General features: G+C 34.5%; 1 protein-coding gene across 9 annotated transcripts in view; it reads right to left on the minus strand.

The window, feature by feature from the left end:
- The window catches only part of kiaa1109 (KIAA1109 ortholog), a 388,609-nt gene that overhangs the window by 249,619 nt on the left and 115,783 nt on the right, over positions 1-23,207 (minus strand). For all 9 annotated transcript variants that reach the window (XM_039751238.1, XM_039751239.1, XM_039751244.1 and 6 more), the window contains exons 15-18: positions 18,437-18,554; positions 14,813-14,968; positions 9,865-9,962; positions 4,629-4,807 (exon numbers count right to left, since the gene is read on the minus strand). In XM_039751238.1, coding sequence (XP_039607172.1) covers positions 4,629-4,807; positions 9,865-9,962; positions 14,813-14,968; positions 18,437-18,554 — 551 coding nt within the window. The remainder of the gene's footprint in view (positions 1-4,628; positions 4,808-9,864; positions 9,963-14,812; positions 14,969-18,436; positions 18,555-23,207) is intronic.

Below are 23,207 nucleotides of genomic sequence, written 5' to 3' on the forward strand. Positions count from 1 at the left end.
AGAATGTAAATTCAAATCACTCAAACAGGTACCAGTGATGGTGTTGACGTAACTTTTCCATATTTTTCATTATTTATACAATTTCTACACACTCTCTTTTTTTGACTTGTTACTGGTTGATCATGTGCTGCTCTATATCAAACAAATTAGTGTAAAAATACCAAAGCTGTTTCACTGCCCACTATTTTCAGGAGATATTGAACATGACATACCTGAAATGCAAGGATGACAATAATATTGACTAAAACTATGTATGAAGTGATAAAAGAGAACACTCATGGCAATTCTGAATAACCAGAAATAACTCAAAGGAGGAAATTAGCGCCTTCTTCCTGTGATAAATGATCACAGGAAGAAAGGTATAAATGAGAAAACTCAAGTCCAAAATAAATGCAAGGACAATTAAATCTTCCTTTAACCTTTGGCATACCTTTGCAGGTGTATTTGCTAACCACAATACTACAGAAAAACATTCCTTTGCTCACCCATCTCTCTCTCTCTCTTAATTCCCTTTCATGACTGTGTTCCCCATAAATCCCTGGAGGTTTAATCACCTTTTGTGGAAAAAAAACAGGCTACTCTTTTTCTAATTGCTCTAATGCTCTCACATTACAACCTACTGATTAAAACAGTGAAGTGACATAACATTTCATCTTGACCCACTAGCAAAAGTTTATATTAAAAACTGTACATAATGTCAGAAATGAACATGATAATAACCTAACTTCATTAGGTTATTATTGTGCTTCAAAAATACTATGTCCCTCCCTCAACTAACCTGTTATAGAACTTTTAAAAAATTATTTCACCAATTTTTTTTTCTTTATTTTATTACTTACACCATATTTTTTGTAGTCATGGCTGAGGAAAATACATTAATCTCATGTTTTCATCAAGAATAGAGATAACAAGTATCCTGATACAAGGGGATTCAATTGGTACCTAAACTGAACTGAAGCAAACAATAACAAAATGTCCATATAAAAAATCTCAATGTACTTCTGTTGCATAATCCATGTCAAGTATCCGGTCACTTTTTCACTCAGTCCCTTAACACATGTTTAAACAAGAATGAGCTTTGGAACTGAAGATCCACCTCTACCCTCGTTCACTGATCAGGACTCCTTGCCCAGTCACAGCTAAGTCATTGGCTGCCATAGCACGGACATCAACATTACAAGTTAAAGTCTGGGAGATGTGTACAATTAGAGATTAAAAATTAAAGATAAGCTGAGTGAACCCATTGTCAGTATGCCTCATATCTAATCACATCTGAGATGCTTCAACAAGAAGGTCAATTTACAGGTACAGTTTCACAAACTGCCATTGAAAAAGCCTGAATCATTGTAGTTATGGCTTACTGCTTTGAATATAAATGCAATAAACAACACATAAGAGGAGAGGTGAGCCTTCAATTCAAATGCCATATACTGTTTGAATGTCCTTCATTGTACTGCGTAAGAGGATTTTCTCAAAATGGTTTATTTAACAATATTTTAGCCAAAATACATGTATTTGGGATGTTGGGAACATGTGAATGCAAACCTCACTATTATGCATTATGAGCAAGCTGAGATTTCTTCCTGGAGGCAATGATATTCTTTGCTGTTGTTCAATGTGTGCCCCTACAGAAGACCATTATATCAGGAATTTTATCTCTGCTTTCCATAATAACTTGAGACTAAGAATTTCTTAGCCATTGCTATAAACAATGTTGAATAAGTAACCTTTATGACATCTAGTGGCATAGAGGAGAAATAATAGAATTAAGAGGCGTCCAAACCCTTATATATAACTAAGGACCAAGCCCTCTTACTGACCAGCCTACTGGTCTCATGATTTCTTGCCAAAGCTATGTCTTGATTGAGACAGCAGTATCTATAAGCCCATAAGCCAAAAAATTTAAAATACACCTTAGTCCTACACCTAATGGGATAAGGGAACAACACCACTCCTGGTACTATAGAACAAAACTAATATTATTTCAATGATTATTTATTAAATTAAGAAAAAAATGTATCAAAAATACCAAATTCTTGATATATTTAAAAGCAAAAAATTACAAAAAATACAAAACTAGATTCAAATGAAACCAAAATCATAAAAGAAACTCAAAGAAAGACTAATCCAAATCAGTTCCAATTATCAAAAACAAAAAACAAATGCCAAATGTCCAAAAACCTGGAAAGTCAAGAAAACAGAAAGCCAATCAGAAAGCTAATGTCTCAGGAATAGGCCTAAGGCATGCTAGGCCATTATAAAAGAAGCCAAATTAGATGTATATCTGCCGCATCAGCAGACTCCACCCTTTTTATGTTCACCATACAATTCAGAAAACAGAAAATCAACTATATAGACAAAAAATTATAAAATAGAAAACAGAAATATTAATGAAAGACAATTAAACAGATAATCAAGTTAAACATGTCTTCACCTAAAAATAAAACAAAATAAAGCAGGAAAAAAAAGCAAACAAGGAATAAAGTCAGAGATGAAGCAAAACCATAACAATATCCAATACTCTGTGACATTTTATCAAAATGTTTTATGACAGATTGAGAATAAAAACAAATAATCCAGTACAAATATGAAAAAACTGGAATAGAAATATTGTGAATAACCTTTTCAGCATTTTCATTATTATTTCATGCAATTGCAATTAACTTTGAAAAATAAAAAGGCAGCCAAAAAACATTATTTTCTATGAACTTTTATAGACAACTACTATTCTCAGAAAAGAAAGAAAATGGAAGGTATACTAGCAGCGAGACAAGTTTTGACACAACAATATTCAGTTAGTTAAAGACTGGAGATATTTGTGAAGCAAGCTTTATCCCAGTCATTGTTCATATATACACCAATAAAATCATGCTCTGAAACAAAACTGATGAGACATATATTCATGAACTTTGGAGATCCAAAATACACAAAGTCACAAAAGTTCCAAAAACACTTCCAATAATGTGAACTGGGGGGGAAACATTGTCAAAATCCTCAGCTAGACACAATAAGGGCCTCATAGAAACTTAATAAAACAGAAGATTTATTCTTCACAAAACAGTATTCCAATAGCAATGAAGAACCATGGAGAACAAAGGCAAAAAGGAATTGCCTATAACAAGAACAGGCAATCCTAGTCACATAAGACCCAAAACAGAATTTCAAGGAAAGGTCAAAAATAGATCAAAAGATTTGTTGATTAGGGTTTATCTACATTTTAGACTAAATGAATTAGCTGTGCATTCTGTAAAATTACATAATCAAAACCAAAATACAGCAAGGAATACTAAGTCTAGAATGAAAAAGGTTTTAGTTGAAGACATTACATTTAAAGAAAAAGGGTTCTTACTTTAAAAGGTAAATGGTGCATACACCAACTGGCATTTCCATTGAAATTAGAAAAATCATACAACAGAATATAATAAATGGAGAGAAAAATGTTATCAATACCGCTAAGTGAAATGCAACATGCCTGCTTTTCTTTTAGTTATGACATGCTATTTATGAATATGAATTAAAATACAATGCAATGTATTGCATTTTAAACTGGCACAAACATTGTGTGCTGCAATTGATCATTTGGTTGACACATTTATAATTATGACACAAAAAAACTCTGCCAAAATTAAACAGCCCACTTGCTTATGTATTGCATTTCAATGTAGTTGACATGTTGAATTGTGTTTAGTCTTGGTAAGAATGATCTTCCATAGCTGTGTGGAAGCATACAGAACCACATATTTGGTTTTAGCAATGGATGAATAACTTTCTAATGAACTGGAGTGACTTGAGTAGGAACAGCACATTTTGCCTCTACTTCCTTAGATATCTAAGAACAGCTCACATTTCTCCATCTGTAAGGTCCATTGTCAATGGTTGCACAACATCACATTAGAACAATCTAGAACATGCCATTCAGCCCAACAAAGCTTTCCAAACCTATCCACCTTATTCTTCCAAAATAACTCTACTTTTGGAGGTCAATAAAGCTCTACTGACTACCACTATTTGGTAGCCTATTCCATGTGTCTAACATACTCTATGTGAACAAAACATACTAATATTTGTGTTAAATTTGCCCTTAACAACATTCCAACTATATCTCTGTGTTTTTGCTAAACTTATTTTAAAGTAATAGTCTTGATTAAATGTACTAATTCCATTCATAATTGTGAATTCTCCTCTTAATCTCCTTTTGCTTAAACTGAAAAGGTTCAACTCTTATACTCATACCACACAACACATCACCTGTAGCCCTGAAATCAGCCTAGTTGCTCTTTTCTGGACTTTTTCTAGCACTACTTTTTCCAGCACATCCCATAGATGGTATATTGGATTGAGATATGAGGAATCTGAAGGCCAAGTCAACACCTTGAACTCTTCATCATATTTTTTGAAATCGTTCCTGAACAATTTTTACAGTGAGGTAGGATGCATTCTACTGAAAGAGGTCACTGCCACCAGAGAATACTTTTGCCATGAAGGGGTGTATGAGGTATACAACAATATTTAAGTTGAATATATCAAAGTAAAATCAACATGAATGTCAGGACCCAAGCACAGAAAGGTGCACTGAATACAAATCAAATAAATATGTAAATCCCATTATAAAAAAAATGAATACATACTCTGACTGGGTAATATTTCTCCACCTCATTTTTATTTGTTTTGGACCACCTTGATTTTCTGTGGTAATGCAGGTTTCTGGAGGGAGTTTGTGTGGGTGGCAATTCTTTACCAGAGTAAGGAGAGAATATCTGCTAGGATGGCAATCTGGCAAAGACAGCTGCAGGTCGGTATCTTCTGCCTATCAATAATATGAAATAACCAATCAATCATTATAAAGCACATTTTAATATTTAAAACATCATTGTAAAAATTGTCTGTACAAAAATGTAAGGCACAGTTTTGAAATTAAACCATTCTTGTTACAGAATAAACGGAGATATTCCAAAAATCACAGGGTAGCAAAACAAAAGTATCTTTGAACTACATTGCATTTGTTATGCTTCAAAGAACTCTTCATTGTAGGTTCTGATCTCAAAATGCTATACAAATTTAACGTATTATATTCATAATACAACAAAATAGTATCAATACTTTTGGGTATTTTTGATTAGGTTACTGTTAGCTATGAGGCAGCAATTTGTGTCCAACGCTAAGGAAACAAAATTCAAAGACAATTCCTTCTATTCAAATTCCTCAATTGCATTTTTTGATATAGTTTATCAGAGATGATACTGGCAAAATTATGCAATTCAACATCAAATTATTTGACAGTGAAATGCAGTAAGCCAACAAATGAGTAAGAAAAAAAATTTTATATGTCTGTTAATAAACTGAGGTTTTTGATCCAAAAAGTGCACATATTTGAACAAAAACATAAATGCTATAAGTGCACATTTATCCTTACGATACGATTTTATTTAAATAACCATGTCATTGCTATGAATTAACAGAAAGTTATTTTCTGGGGGAAACTAGGAGTATAATCAGTTTTCATTATTGTACATATAATAAGTTATCTGGGATTTCTGAAATACAATTAATGCAGTTACTTCAAGCAGGTCCTTTCAAATATACTTTATTAATAAGGAGAAAAAGTTAAAGGTTATTTCCACTCTGAAAAGTAAAGAATGTTAAAGACAAAATGTTTTGGCTATATAGCCATTACTTAATTTTTTTAATACATCATTAAGGTTTATCCTAATACTTCATAAAAGTTTCTACTGTACAAACTTCATTTCTAAGCATAAAATTTAATATTAAAATATAATAGGATCTCAACGGCAATAAATTCAAAAAAGAAATAATTTTTCTTACATTTCTAGAAGCAAAATAGAATTTATGGAAGAAAATTTAAGGGAAAGGATGACGTCAAAGACAATGTCAAAAATTCCCCTGGTTGCTCTTGGTTTTTCTAAATTAGCCTTCCACTGAATGCAGCAGTCTTTTTCAAGCAGGATTTCCAGTAATAAAAACTGTACATTCAGGCACTTCTATTGATATGACGCTTCTTTGAAAATAATTGCACTTAGTCCAGAACCAAAAATACAATACTAAACTGAGGTACTATCTATAATATATTGTCCATTAACTGAAATGAACATTATAGACATAATCTGGGAAAAAACAAATAACGTTAACATCTAAGCACTTTGAGGTTAGTTTTTAAATACATGCTTTCATTTTAAAACATTTTTCTGCTATTTTCTAATCTTACTATTGGAGTGTTTTTAAAGATTTAAATTAAATATCAAGAACGCCTGTACAGTACTCTTTTATACACAGGATAACACTTTTCTATAAATGTGGATCTTTCTTACTGTATTGAAAAAGAAGTCTTCATCAGGCCAAAGATCCCAGTCCTTAGCCTTTAAGCCACCAGTATGAACACATACTGGGATTCAATGAGAAATTCTTTCAAACTTACTACCACACTGAATGCAATAATGTAGACCCATTTTAGTGATACACTCTCTGTACTACAGCAGCTGCTATTAAATTGGCTTAGGTAAACCTCAATAGAGATGCCCGGGTTCACCAGTCCAATTAAACCCATCATGACTCATTAACATACTTGGTAAAGAGGCTGCCTATGAAACAACTAGTTACTGATAAGGAGGATGGGCCCATGCGGACAGCTTAAGGATTGCAGGGTTTAAACAGGGTGCTGAGAAGGTCAGTCGCATCTTTTTTTTTTTTTTATTTGTAGTCTTGTTCTGTTAATATCAGATGCCTTTTAGTTTCAACAGTTTTATCTGACAAAAAGGTAACAATTTGTAGTTGCATCTGCGTTTTCTTAAATGCCATGCACTGATGCAAAAATTCAATACTTTCCTCCTAACTGTTTTATAAACAACTTTCTCTCATATTAGAGGAGTTTCTTGTGTCTGGTGTCTGTAGACGATGCCGGTGCTATTTTTGAGTTAACTGAAGTCTAAGAGCTTTACCACCTTGTTCTCTTTATTTCTCCTTGATTTTCAAACAACTCTTCCTCCCCTTCCATGATATGAATAAAGATTATCTGGCCATCTAAACTTCAACAAATAAAATGACTGTTATTATTTTATGTTTAAAGCAAGGCAAGAATTGTACCCATTGCCAGTGTAATAGGTATCTTGCTGTTAGAAGCACAGACAGAAAACTACAGACTGAAGTCCTATGCTGTTGTACCTTACATAAAGCTACAGCTAAATTAATTCTTGTTTCATACTCTTGTGGTTAGTCACAGATAACAAGTGGAGACTTCTGCACATCACAGTTTCTGCTGCTTCCATTCAGGCCTTGAAGCTCTTCTCTACATTTATGCTGAGGAAGTGTTCGACCAGATGAAGTGGCATTTATTTCTTACGGCAAGTCATAGATATGTTTTCATACATTTCTATAAATTCAATTAAGACTTTACTCTTCCTCCCTCCGCAGTCCTTCTGTCTAAGCCACATACAGCATACTATGTTTTCCATTAGTAGTGATGCCATTCAGTGACACCCTCTGTCTCACCTACTTTTTAAATAATATCTTGAACCACTGCTATCACATCTTGAAAATCCCAACTTTTAACACATATTAAAGGTTCAAATTCCAGTCACATGATATCCTTATTTGCAGATGATGACTTTCTCTAGTTAGGTTTGTCTAATATCCCCTGTGTATTTTTGAAGACCTGTTTGGATACAAAGTCAATTGGAAAAAATTTCTCTTCTTCCTCTTAATGACAACTGAACTCACCCTCCTCCTTTATCCCTATAAGTAACAGTCTAAGATATTCTGTAGTTGGTGATACAGCCATAGTCTCAGATATAGCATATCCTTTAACAAGTATTGACAAATCCTTGCTTATGGAAGAACCTCCATTAAAAGCTAAACTTCCTCTCTCTTTTCGATCTTATCTTGCCATTATCAAACACAACATACTCCAGAGAGAATGAGTGTTGGGGTGTATTAACTGACCTGCAGTTCTACTATTGGGCTTACACTCTCCAATTTACCTATTTATGGCTTTATCATCTTTTCCACCCACCTTGCAGCCACCTTTAGAATCTGCCCTTGTTTCTTCCCTTTCTCCTCAGGTTATTCTGTTTCACTCCCTAGTGTAAAATCTTCAGGTATTCCTTGAGACTTATCTCATCATATGCCATCAACATCAGGCACCAAGCTGAAAAGCTCCTTACCTCCCAAAAAGACTGCATATTCTTACCTCCATAAAACATAACACTACTTTCTTGACAAGTGGCCAGCCCTGTGCATTTTCCTCTTGACAAACTACAGGGATTAGTGTACTGTACTTAGGAATATATTTGATAGCTCAGTTCTTATGATGCTCCACTTTTCACAGGCCCATTTTAAATTTTCCCTAGTACAACTTTTTTTTACTTCCGAGTCAGATCAGTGTTCTGAACATGTAGGATTTCAATTAAGTACTCTCCTGCCAAATCACCCACTTTACTCTCCCCCTCTCAGTGTTTATCAGACTTAGTCCTAGGGACCTCACTGAGGCTGGTGGCTTAATATTATTCATTACACCTATCAGTAGTTTTAATGTTGTGACTGATCTGTGAATATAAATGCAGGAATGAATGAATAAATTGTTGCATGGAATTTGGTACAGAAACAGCAATTGCTTAATTTTACAGACCTAACACTGTAACCAACAGACAACACGCACTTATAAGGTACAATATTCTTTTTCTCTGTAAGAAACATCAACAAAATATAGACATTTAGTCCTAGGGACCTCACTTTGGCTGCTTCTTTCATTCCAACCAAATTCTGTATGTAAATGGACTCCTAGCCTAATTAATTGAGCTATTATTTCCTAGTTTCTGTGTTTAGAGGTCAATGTATAAATCACAAAAATAAGTTTGGTAATTTTATTATTAAAATTTAGTAAGCACTTACTGTATATGGGAAGTTTTCTTTTTTCTTTTTAAAACTTTTTAACAATATTTATTTATTCTGTTTTTCCAGATTTCTGTGTAGGATTTACACTACTTCACATAAGCACTTCATGTGCTTCACCCTGATAACGTTTTGCTATATATAATCCCTTGGTAAAAGAGGATTGTTTCTTCACGTTTTAGCACTGCCTTCCTTTGTTTTCATTTTTGTCTGAGATAAGTCACTTTTTATCTTCTTTTCTTTCTTTGAATACTCCACTATTACCTCAAACCTTCTCTCTTAAAGATCTCTCTAGAATAATGCTTCTTAAATTTTTTTTTTCTTGCAACCTAATCTTGCCCTTCTCAGTATCTTTGAGAATCAGTCCACGATGGTTAGATCAATTGGGGTACCCACTGTGAGAATTGCCACCAACAGTCGTGAGGAGTCTCCACATGCATTGATTGCACCAGTTTCCCCCTTAGAAAATTTCCCTTCACCACTGAGTTATAGTGGAGCAATCTGCCCGTGGCAACATGTTGCAAGACACTTCACAAACCTTCCTTTTCCACTGAATACAAGACTTGTTGTATTCAACATGGTTTAAGAACATATACTGTAGCCTATTGCTTAACCCACATCAATGGAAATTATTTGATCTTGGGACTTTAGCAGCCTCCCTGAAAGACTCCTCAGAGCTCATTAATATGGGCAACTAGTGGTCCTATACTTTTATAATTTTAATCCATCTTGAATTACCTACATCACACATTTACGATGCATCCAGCAACTCAACTAACACACTGAACTATATTTGTTCAGTTGTTTAAATTCAGGTTTGCTACTGCCCCAAATATTGCATTCTTTCATTGCTTTTCACTTTGCTATATGATTTAATATAGAATGAAAATAAACCAATTTCGCTCCAAATGCAGAACATTAAATTAAAACGACTGCAAGCTTAAGCAAAAGGAAAATGCTTACCTTTAAATAAAATTTTGTATTACAAGTAGATGGAACAAACTCATTAAAAGGAAGGATAAAGTCAATGTTCAAAGTTTCACCACAAGCTGCTAGATACACTAAAGAAGAAAAAAAAAAACATACACAAAATAAAACTTTCAAGAATAGTGAAGCATCTATCAGACAATTATAGGTCTGCATAACACATTTCCTACATAACTTGATAAAAATTATTATTAACAAAATTAGGCATGGCATATACATGCCCTATTCACATACATTCCAGAACATATATATGGCAAAATATTACCTATATTATTTGTAGGAGGAAATTGTTCATATCTGAAGTGGAAAGTAGAAATTAAAATCACTGAAAATCAAATTATTAGGTGTTTTACTGTTAGATTCCATGATTTTAGAGATGTGATTGTTTCCAGAATGGTAATACAGAGACCACTCCATTTATTTTTTCTAATTATTTTTTTAATTTTAAAAACAAAAAATGAAAGCTGACTTTAAAATAGCAAATGCTTCTGATCCACTAAACAGTGCCACTAAAACTTTTTATTAGCTAAGCTGTATTTCTAAGACACATTTTCTCTCCCTTTGTTCATCCACCCAATCGAAGCAATTTGGGCATGTTGTATCATTACTTAAAAAAAAAACCTGACAGCACATTAGGTTCTCAAGATGCTGGCCTGCTTTTGATTCCAAGGATTAATAAATTAAATTTGTGAGGTTGAGCTTTTAGTTATAGGGCCCCAAAGCTGTGGAATGGTATGCCTGCTATTATATTAGGTGCCCCTTCAGTCTTGAGCTTTTAAATCCAGGCTGAAGACTCACTACATCAGATTAACATGAGTACAGCTGCTGATTAGCTGTGCACACTGCATCTCTGTTGCTAATCATTTGTACTAAGCAAACTTTCTTCTACATTCTTCTTGTATTGTACTAGTCTGTGTTAACTGGTTTACTATTTAAAGGATGAAAGAAAAGAATGCAAGTAAAAGCCAAAAGATTCACAGAACCTGTTTCAATTAGTTTATAATCTGGGAGCAGATGGACACTTGCAATGCTCCGGGTTAGCTCCACAGTCTCTGGCAGTTTAAACCCAAAACCACAGATAACAAAACTGATGATGAGCAGGGCAAATGACATACAACCAGCAAGGGTAGGTGTAAAAGTGATTAAGTGCTTTTACTAAATCAAGGTGCCAAATAGTGCAGTGCTCTTCCATTAATAAAAAAAAAAAATCCATAAAATCAAAGTGGTTGTGGAGACTAAAAGTTTAAATAAATAGCAATAAATCTATATATAGTAATGCATCGCTATATCGCGCTTCGACTTTCACGGCTTCACTCTATTGCGGATTTTATATGTAAGCATAACTAAATATATAACACAGATTTTTCGCGGGTTCTGTGGACAATGTGTCTTTTTACTTCCTGTACATGCTTCCTCAGTTGGTTTGCCCAGTTGATTTCATACAAGGGACGCTACTGGCGGATGACTGAGAAGCTAACCAATCAGAGCATGCAGTTAAGTTCCTGTGTGCTGAATGCGGTGTTAACCAGGAAGTCTCGTCTCGCTCATTCAGCATCAACGTGTTTCGCTGTGTAAAGAGTTAACTTTTGTGCTCTTTTATGTTTATCTTTGTGCACAGTCAAGCCCTTCATTATGGCCCCAAAATGATCTGCTCCTGCTACTGCTTCAGGGGCCGTGCCCAAGCACCAACAGAAGATGTTAACGATTGCTGAAAAGGTAAACGTTTTGCATTTGTTGAAGGAAGGGAAAAGCTACACTGCTGTAGGATGCCATTACAGCATCAATGAGGCTACGATTCTTTTTATTTAAAAAGTAGGAAAGGAATCTAAGATCTACGGCCGCAGAGTCCTTTTAACCAGGGTGCAAAACGAGTTGTAAGTGTATGTAATAAGGCAGTAGTCTGGATGGAATCTGCTTTAGGGATTTGGATTGAAGACTGCCAGAAGAAGAACAACGGCAGTGCTACACAATCGCCTGAAGTGGCTCCTTTAGAAGAGCTGTAACACTCTCCTTTGTTGTGCAGTAAAATTAAACTCATTGTTATCGGACAAGTCATTGTGTCATTGTTGGTGAGTAACCAGAATTAATTTTCTACTTACAGTACTTAGTACATGTACGTACGTTTAGTGTCACTGTACACACATTTACTGTATACTATTTTTCTTGCATTGTATGTATTTATTGCTGGTGGCCTTTCTATCGTAATGGCTGTAACATATGTGATATCGGAGACACTCGATATCTCTAAAATAATATTTAGGTTTTACTGTATATAAACAGTGTGTTTATATGCATAATTTCAATGAATCTTACCTAATATCTAAGAGAATACAAAGGGTTTATGTTGTATAACTGTGCGGGGAATATTTATAAACAGTGTGGGAGAGTTTATAAGGGCTTAAAATATATAAAAATAACCATACAAACATATGGTTTCTACTTCGCGGATTTTCACCTATCGCGGGGGGGTCTGGAAAGCAACCCCCGCGATCGAGGAGGGATTACTGTATATGTAAAAGTCAATGTGTGTATGTATGTACTGTATGTTTCTGCATCACGTCCAAACAGCTTGAGCGATTATCATGAAAATTGGTACACATGTTTCTCATTGGTCAACTAAAAATACTGTAGGGTGAAATCAGCCCTAACCTACGGATGGGGGTGATCTTGCAGTCTTGTATACATGTTATCATCCAGTAGACACTCGGAACGACCACCAGAGGGCAAACTGGAGATGATCGCCAGCATTCTTTATGTTTGAGCACTACCACACCCCTGTTGCTTTTGAAATTAAATAGAGTTGGCTGGTTACGAGTATCAACTAGATGATAACATACATACAAAACTGCAAGACAAACACACATTTTAATTTTTAAAGTTGTGTTTTTTTTATTTATATTTTTCTCTTTTATTTTTATTTTCCTCCCGGGCAAGCCTGGGTATTTCAGCTAGTGCATTCATAAAACAAGGTTAAAACTCAGGCAGGTCTTCTTCTTAAACCCTGAGCCCCAGTACACCACTCTACAAGGACGTCCTTTCTGCTTATTCCGCAAGGGTTTTGCAGCACAAGGAGATACCTGGCGACAGGTGCAATCCACAATCAAAATCCAGCTTGTGCTCCACCCTGGCATTCCTTGGCCATACACAGGAGGCCCTGCTCCTACTCCCACAGACATTCCTTGATGTCTGAGGAAACCTGCCCCGAGTGCATGGGTCACTCTGCCTCACTGAGTGTTGGCCATACGCTCTGCTTTCTGAGGCTCACACCCATCCACCTGCCTCAATCACAAACAGCCTTGCCTCTCATTCTCCCTTTCCTTTAACCTCCATCTTTCTTATGTTGTTCTTCTATTGTCCCTGTTCTGATTTCATCGTGCAGACTCCCTTTAAACTACATCTTTGCACAGGTGCTGCACACACCTGTTCTGAGGTGTGAATATAGCATTACTCCAATCTTTGGTTAGTAAGTGGCATAAAACCATAAGAGTTGAGCTTTTATGTGTGTTGTAAGGAACACACATTTGTTAGTGCTGGTGAAAGTGATTCCCAAAGTACAGAATCCAAGGAGGAATATTGTGAAGCGACTGGCAATTGGAACCATTACAGACTTTGTATGGATCGCAGTGTGTATGTGTGTTTACGTGTATGTGTGTTACTATTCAGGGGCGGGAGTACATGAAATGAATAAATGTTCCTGGTAAATATCACAATCATCATGATAATGACAAAGCTGTTAGTTGGTGACAGTTTTACGGATTTTAACCATTTTTGTTTCCCCCCGTAACATCCACCTGGAGTGGATTATTATATTTCCTATACCATTGAGGAGTCTGAATTATTAGTGAAAGGTTAGCAAATGCCACCCTACATTTCATCATTAAATTAAATGTAATTAGATTAAATCATTAACCTCTTAATATTTTGAAACAGTACACCGTTTGTTCCACGCTCTGCTTTGAAGATTGAAAGCATTATGACAAGAGGATGCCGCATTTTACTACTGATGCGCAATGTTCTGAAAAACTTACTATAGAAAGATTAAACTGTTTTACATGAGCAGGTCTGGAATTAGTCTCTGCACCACTCCTTGCTCTATGCTTTAAAAACAATATAAAGAAAAGCCAACCGTGTAGCAAAAATGCAATGTAGGAAAAAAGAGAAAGCTACTTAGATACTTTTTAAATAATGATAATAGCCATGTCAGCTAAGGAAAACTAATGTAGTTAATGAAAGAAAATAAAATCAAAGATGTGAAGAAAACTGCAAAACTGTTATGAAAAAAATGTTTTGAATATGCTTAAAGGTAAAGTTCTGAAACAAACGGCTATGGACAGATGTGACATAAACAAGCCTCCCCAAAGTGATGGCAAAGCATTTGGTTGAAACATATGGTTTCACCTCTGTAATACTTTGATGGAAGTGGACATGTAAGGCCATCTCTAGAACTGGATTTTGTTTTTTCATCTCCAAAAGAATAAATGACTATAAACATATTGAATACAAAATATTTATAAATCGCAATCACTACAGTTTAAATTCATAAAAGCGTTTACTTATTCACCTCTATGAGCAACCACTGTCCATGCAGCATGTTACATACAGTACATCATCTTTAATGTGGAGTGAATGATTTAATTGCAGATACTACAACCTGACCCTAAAAGATAATTCACTTGAGCTTAAGCCTTACACAAAACTAGTTTTTAGGAAAACATTTACAATGAAACGTAAAGCATTTTAAAATGGTATCACCATAAAATATTCAATATCTCACTCAAATTTAGTTGCATTTACAAGAAATAAAATATGACAATGCACATATTAAATTATATCACCTTTGATTAGCCTGAAATTGTCTAAAAAACAAAGAGTAAGATCAGCCAAAAAGTTATATGCTAGTGAGCCTTATTTTTGGCATTTTTACCATTTTCTTGTTGTTTTGTAGAACAATCTATCCAATTGTGTTGATTTGCCGCCCAAATCATTTCAAACTGTCGGAACATCACTTTAAACTTCCAAGAATATGGAACAAAAGAGTAAATATCAGGTGCACTGTCACTTGCCCAGTCTTGTATCAAATCTTTAATATAAGAATAAAAACAAAAATAATATTAAAATAACAATCATAAAAAAATAACACTTTACATTAAGTGTCCATAATTACACTGTAACTAGTATGTAATCATCTGTATAAGTACAGTGTAACTATGAGTTATTACTCCGTACTTACTGTTTAATACAAAGTAACGCTAAACTTAATTACTCAGTTGTCATTGTTATTCCACAGTTTATATAATTACAATGTAACAATTTATCACTAATCCAAAAAGTAAGTGTACTTACATAATTGCGATGTATCTGTACTTTGAAAATGTTATAAAAACATCAGGGTATGTAACTACAACTATGTAATAGATTTTCCATTGTCTGGGCAATTTTAATGTAGAATTGCAGTGATAACTGAATAGGGTTTCGATGATATTTCAAGATCTGTTTTAAATGGTGAAAACACCTTTACAAAATGGTTAACGCTTTTGCCTCACAGATCCATTATCCTGAGATGGAATTCTGTCTGGAGATATGTGTGTAAAATTTGTATGTTCTACCCATGTCTCCTTCATTGATTTTACTGCCACATCCGAGGGACATGTGGATTGGGTTACGCGGCCATATGTGTGTGAGCGTGACTGCTGGTATGTTTGTCTGTGGGCCTTGCAATGGGATGGCTCCCCTTCATGGGCCGTTTCCTGCCTTGTGCCCAGTAATGCTTGGAACAGCTCTGCAGCTCTGTGTACCTTGATTGAATGATGCAAGTTTGGCAGTATTATGTTAGTGATGGGTATAATAATAGCCCAAAAAAATTCAACAATAAATAGTGTAACACAACTACAAGAATTTGACAAATGCTTGTTTAAGCAAAACATGTCCAGAAGGTGCCCCTCTAGATTTTGGGAAAAAGCAGTAACCATTTTGCAAAGGTGTTTTCACTATTTAAAAAAGATCTTGAAATATCATCGAAAACCTATGCAGTTATCACTGCAATTCTCCATTAAAATTGCCCAGACATTGGAAAATCTGTTACATAGCTGTAGTAACATACCCTGATGTTTTTACTACATTTTGAAAGTACAGATACAATCTAACTATTTAAGTACACTTGATTTTGGATCAGTGATAAATTGTTACATTATAATTATATAAACTGTGGAATAACAATGACAACTGAGTAATTAACTATAACGTTACTTGGTATTACACAGTAAGTACAGAGTAATAACTCATAGTTACACTGTACTTATACAGGTAATTACATAGTAGGTACAGTGGAACTATATTTAAATATAGTCAGTGAAAAGTGAATACCACTTCTAACTTCATATTGGCAAGGTGAAATGTGTTCTCCTTGAACAAATACAGTGCACTTTAATATAATGGTAATGATATTAGTAATGATATTATTTGCATTCAAATAGAAGGAATAATATGTAATAACATAAAAGTTTGGCACAATAAAAATGAACACTTCACAATTCAATTTCAAACAGGTGTCATCATTGTTGATTTTGCAAATATACTGAATAATTCTTTTTCAGAGGCTCTGGTTTCCTAACACCATCTAAATATATATCAGATCTTGTACTTGTTGATACGGAGTCAGTTTTCCACTGCCTGCTACTCAAGGAAAGGATTTCATAGTCCTGAAGACAGATGCATAGAAAAAATAGTATCATTTTCCAAGGAGAGACATACTGTAATTACAATTAATGAAAGTTTTGAGATAGGCTATGTAACTAATGGGCTTACTGTATATTATGTCTGCAGAATATTCTCGTTAAATAGGTATGTAGAGTGTGACAACAGAAGCTTCTTTATTCCTAGCATGTGTGGCATACTAAATCAAGGTGTGAATCCATGACCAAACAGATAGACATTGCTAATTTCATATGGTTGTGATAAACTGACTTTCAATAGTAACCACTTTCTGGCTTTAACTACTGTGATTATTAGGAGACAGAAAAGATTTTCAAAATACAGTCAAAATTCCTCATATATGAAAAGACATTGTACTCACGTAATATATTAAAATCCTCAACCCTACTACGCTTAAATAGTTGTTAGTTAGACACAAATGCAATAATAAGGTTACCTGAAATGTTTCAAATTTACTTAAGCCAGTTTTGAAATTAATTACCATGCCAAATCATGCACATCATTCATTAAAGGCGTATTATAGCTGATGTAATAAAGCTCAATAAAAATGTTCATAATTTGTGTCATTTAAAACACAATATCAGACTGAACTTTATTTCTGTTTTTAATATAAATATATTCTTTTACACAGGATAAAACCTCCTTAAACAACTACTACTAGAATGTTTCATATACACAATCATATTTTTTGTAAGATATCTTTTGAAAAGATCATTGATAGCATCTTAATTTTTGATCATATAGCAAATGTTAAGGCAAATGTTAATCAGCAGCAAAAACTGATTATTAATTAAGAAAATGCTTAAACTGAAAACCTGCAGCCATGTCAGCCATCCAGGATCTGAGTTGGAGACCCCTGTTCTACATTGAACATATCTATTTATTATATGTTGTAAAAATTACTTCATTATTTTCACAGTCTTGTTTACATTCAATTTAACCATAGGCAGTTTGCAATTCATTCTCTTGTTGAGACAATATTTACGCAAAAAGTTATGTTTATGTTAGTGGGACAAGAGAAAGAAGTTTATTTGAACACTGTATCACAGATGATGCTTTATTTTGAATTTTGCAGACAAGAATGTTTTATTGTAATGATCAGTTTTATTACTTTCCCATTCTTGTACAAGTAGTGTGTGGCTACCTTAGTGGAAAATTATTTGCATTTAAATTTGTAGCATTTATAAGTATCTGCATCAGTTTTAAATGTGCTAGCATTTTTACGCAACATCCTTGTGCAAGACCAAGCTAACAAACCAAAAAAACGAATAACACTTACAAAATTGTTTTCTTTTTTTCCTTTGAGTTTCATCCAAATGCAAATATTGTTCTGCACAGGGAAATGGATGCCTGCCTTGATTTTAAATTCCATGAAACTCTAATAACTATTAGAAAATACTCCCTATGTTTGTCGTTTAATGTTATTTCCCGCTATTCCTTTTTTGCCTTATGAATTGAAAGAAAACATTTTCTGCATTGTTGTTTTCTATAATGTGAGTCCACATAGAGCTATAATGTCTAGCTATAACTACAGGTGAGAACTCATAGGTTTAGAGAGAGAGTGAGAGATTAATCTCAAGGGGAAATTCACAAAAGTCGAGAAGAAAAGCCCTACACTAGATTAAAACTTAATTAAAACAGGATATATCTCGTTAATGAGACAAGTAACATGATTTATAACAAGACAAAAAGTAATATGGAAAAAGGCAAATTTTCATCTTTTCAGAAAAATATTACAATTTAAATCTTAATGTGCAAAAGTTAATATTTCTATCTGGTTTATTTGCAAACAAGCACTACAGCAAAATTGCAGAAAATAAAAATATTTACTTCTTACCAGTGAAAAAGTTTTTCTGAGCATAGATAAAGTGATATGTAGCTTTGTAAACTTCTATTTCACACTGCCATGCTTGCGGCATGTTCCAGATTCTAGGATAACTAGCATTGACATGAAACTGTGAATACAAAATGAAAATACATTTGTTAATAAAAACTTGACATAAAATTGTAAATACGTTGTAAATAAGTCTATCAGCTTCAACAAATCATTAAACTAATTTAAAAGAAAGTGCTTTGCAGGAGGCACAACCAATTTTATAGCTAAAGCCAAAGTCACATTTCATGACTTCTAGTTGGAGGGAAATTCAAACCTGACAACTGCTGTTGCCGATATCGTTGCCCGAGTATGTCAGATTACACTACTAAAATTGTCCAGGATTCATCAACAACATTTGCTCAGACTACTTTAAACTAGAACGTGGCACTAGACAAGGATGCCCCTTGTCACCACTGCTGTTTGCGATTGCCATTGAACCACTGGCAATACATTGTCGAAATACTGATCAGATAAAGGGGATTATCAGAGAAGGACTGGAACAGAAAATCTCCTTATATGCAGATGATATGGTACTGTATATATCGGACCCAGAAAATTCTGTGCCTGCAGTCTTAGCAGCACTCACAGAATTTCAAAAGATCTCTGGTCTCAGAATTAATCTGAATAAAAGTGTACTCTTTCCAGTGAATTCTCAAGCATATAATATTAGATTAGACACCCTACCTTTTATCATTGCAGAACAGTTTAAATACCTCAGGGTAAACATCACAAGTAAACATAAAGCTCTTTATCAACAAAATTTCGCAGTCTGCATGGAAAAAATTAAACAAGACTTGCATAGATGGTCAACCCTTCATCTCACACTAGCTGGAAGAATTAACACTGTTAAGATGAATATTCTTCCTAAGCTCCTTTTTTATTTCAAAACATCCCAATATACATTAATAAATCATTCTTTAAGCAATTAGATTCAACAATAACCTCATTTATTTGGAATTCAAAACATCCACGCATCAAAAGAGCGACCCTACAAAGACAAAAGGCAGAAGGTGGCATGGCTCTACCTAACTTCCAGTTTTATTACTGGGCAGCAAATATACAGGCGATAAGAACCTGGACACAAATAGAAGAACATACACAGGCTTGGACCGCAATAGAAGTAAAATCTTGCAGTACTTCTTTGTATTCCTTGCTCTGTGCTCCAATAAACACACGTTATTGGCAATACACTAATAACCCAATTGTGCTCCACTCACTTAGAATCTGGAACCAATGTAGAAAGCATTTTAAGACAGTGAAGCTTCTATCTGTGGCACCTCTACAAGAGAACCACCTCTTTCAACCTTCACAAACATATGCAGTTTTTAATATCTGGAAAAAATTTGGAATTAACTTGCTTAGAGATCTTTATATAGACGTCTTTGCATCCTATGAAAATTCCATTCCAAATTTAACATTCCAGCTACACATTTCTTTCACTATCTTCAAATCAGGAACTTTGTTAAACAGAACCTTCCAGATTTTCCTCATCTTGCACCCTCAACCATGCTGGAAAAATTATTGCTCAATTTCAAGGAGTTAGACTCCATCTCTACAATATATAAAATCCTTTTACAATCCCTCCCTTTCAAAGATCCAAGAGTACACTGGGAAAAAGATCTCTCAATTAATATATCAGAAAAGGAGTGGAAAGTAGCAATGCAGAGAATTCACTCAAGCTCCATATGCACAAAGCATACAATTATACAACTCAAAATTATATATCGAGCACATCTGTCTCGACTAAAACTCTCAAAATGTTTCCAGGACATGATCCAACCTGCGAACGTTGCAACCAAGTCCCAGCCTCAACAGGTCACATGTTCTGGGCCTGCACCAAATTAACATTATTCTGGACAAAAATTTTTAATTACCTCTCAGACAGCCTTGGACTCACAATCCCTCCTAACCCATTAACAGCTGTGTTTGGGGTTCTTCCAGATGGGTTTAAAGTGGAGAAAGACAAACAAATCGTGATTGCATTCACTACACTGTTGGCACGCAGACTCATTCTGATAAACTGGAAGAACCCAAACTCTCCTCTTTTAAGTCAGTGGGAAACCGATGTGTTATATTATTTGAAAATGGAAAAATCAAATACTCAGTTAGAGGATCTGTACAGACCTTTTTCAAAACATGGCAGGATCTAATCAGTAATATTTTAAAATAAGTTCATAAAGCACAGAGAATTTTTTTTTTTAAATTAGGTATGTTTACAAGCCTTAAATTTAACGTTATTTGGCTTGCTCTCTCTCTCAGGGGTGGGAATCGATCTGTTCTTAACTCAATTTTTCTTTTTGTAAAATCTTGATTGCTTTGTATGGATTGTAATAAAATTAATAAAAATAAATAAAAAAAATAAAAAAAAAATTGTCCGGGATTATGAAATTAAATGACTGCATGAACACTTTCCAACACAGTTTCACATTTTCAAAGTATAGTTTGTCCCTTTATCTGAAAGTCAATACAGTGATCCCTCGCTATATCGCGCTTCGACTTTCGTGGCTTCACTCCAGCGCGGATTTTAAATGTAAGCATATCTAAATATATATCACGGGTTTTTCGCTGGTTCGCGGATTTCTGCGGACAATGGGTCTTTTACTTTAAAGTACATGCTTCCTCAGTTTGTTTGCCCAGTTGATTTCATACAAGTGATGCTATTGGCGGATGGCTGTGAAGCTACCCAATCAGAGCATGTATTACGTATTAAATAAAACTCCTCAATGATATACAATGTGCTTCCCGAGCGGTGCTTGATTGTTTGCTTTTCTCGTTCTTTCTCACTCTCTCTGACTTTCTCTGCGCCGGATGGAGGTGGTGTGAGCAGAGGGGCTGTTTGCACAGAGGCTGTTTGCCTAGAAGATACGGATGCTACTCTAAAAAATGCTGAAAGACTACTTTCACATTGCTCTCTTCTTTGCAGCTGCTTTATCGCGGTGCGCATACTTAAAAGCTCAACAACACGTATTGATTTTTTGATTGTTTGCTTTTCTGTCACGCGCTCTCTCTCTCACTGACATTCTCTGCTGCTGACGGCGCTCCTTTGAAGATAAGATATGTTTGCATTTTTTTAATTGTGAGAAAGAACTGTCATCTCTGTCTTGTCATGGAGCACAGTTTAAACTTTTGACTAAAGGGTGTTATTTCATGTCTAGAGGGCTCTAATAATGTGTGGGAGAGTTTATAAGGGCTTAAAATATATAAAAATAACCATACAAACATATGGTTTTTTACTTCGCGGATTTTCACCTATCGCGGGGGGTTCTGGAATGCAACCCCCGCGATCGAGAAGGGATTACTGTAATGTGCTTCATGATGGAGGTGGTAAATGTGAAGAATTTACAGGTGTAGGGAGTTCATTTGCAATCTATGTCCTTCTGTTTCTTTAGTCATGATACATAAAACAATACATATCAGACACGCAAGCCTTTCATCTCTTTGTAAGGTCAAAAACACCATAGTTCCTCATTCCATGTCACTGCAATTTATGCATTATACTTCTTGGGAGAGTACTTACTGGTTGCCCACTCTTGCACAAACCCTAAAACCCTCCTCCATGGCTTAAGACAAAATCAAACAAGTTGGACAGATGTCAGGTTCATGTCAATGCTAGGGAATAACTGTGACTGAAATATTTGCAACAAACTGTACTGACAATAGTAAAAGAGTCTTCTGTGATCTAGGACTCCACAACATTTAAAAGAGTGTTAAAATATTTTAGTATTCAGTCACTAATGTCTATAATGTTTGACCTTAATCACTGCATAAATGTTTTTACTTAAGTGTGGACTTTGGTGAACCAGACCCTTCTCAATTGAGTTAATATGTTTGGGAAGAAAACTGTGGTTGTTAAACTGGTTTGCAGAAAGAATACAAAAAATGTAATTCCAGACCAATCCAATTTTTTATTTGTCTGTTTCACACATATCCCAGTGATTGTATTATATTTTGCTGCACAAGAATGGTTATTGCCAGGAAGTAGAAAATATGTTACAAGATGAATCCTATCTATTTGATTATTTTGGTCAATTAAGATGTTATAGAGCAATTAAAGAAATTAAGAATTCAAGATGGTTTTATATCTGGACTAAAACTGCTCCAATTATTTTGGTTGTCTGTATATTATAAAAGTGGTTGGCAAGTTTAGTAATGGGTGCACCCGGTGTTGTACTTTTTTAATCTCTAAAAAATTCTGAAATATTTGCATTTTTGACAAAGCTTAAAGTTTTTAAGTTTCAGTTAACATTTTCTTTTTAATTCAGCCCTTCCTAGTCTTTCCTACCTTAACTGTACCTAAATGATAACAAATCTGAATGTAAATACAAAGCAATTACATCAGTGACATACTCAGTTTTCTGATAATTGTAAGAAATATTTGTTAATGAGTAGGAAGATAAACATTCCAGTGTAGCAATTTCCCTCTTTAAGTGTTCAATGCTGTTTGCCCCTGTGTCTGTACTGCTCATCGCTATTCATCAGCATCTGCACACAATTCTATAGAGAAAACTCTACAGAAAAGAAAGAATTAAAGAGAAAACAGCAAAGCAAAAGTAAGAGCAATGTAAATAATACAAACATTCTACGGTTTCTTAGAAAAGTTTTACATAAGAAGCAAGCTTCACTCTTAATTTAGCTGAAGTTTTTTATTAAAAAAATAATACAAAAAAAACACAGAGGGGAATTCAGTCATTATGAATATGTGAATCACACTTTATGATAGTAACCACTGTTT

This window comes from Polypterus senegalus, chromosome 4 (assembly GCF_016835505.1).
Source record: "Polypterus senegalus isolate Bchr_013 chromosome 4, ASM1683550v1, whole genome shotgun sequence".
NCBI classification, from domain to species: Eukaryota; Metazoa; Chordata; class Cladistia; order Polypteriformes; family Polypteridae; genus Polypterus; species Polypterus senegalus.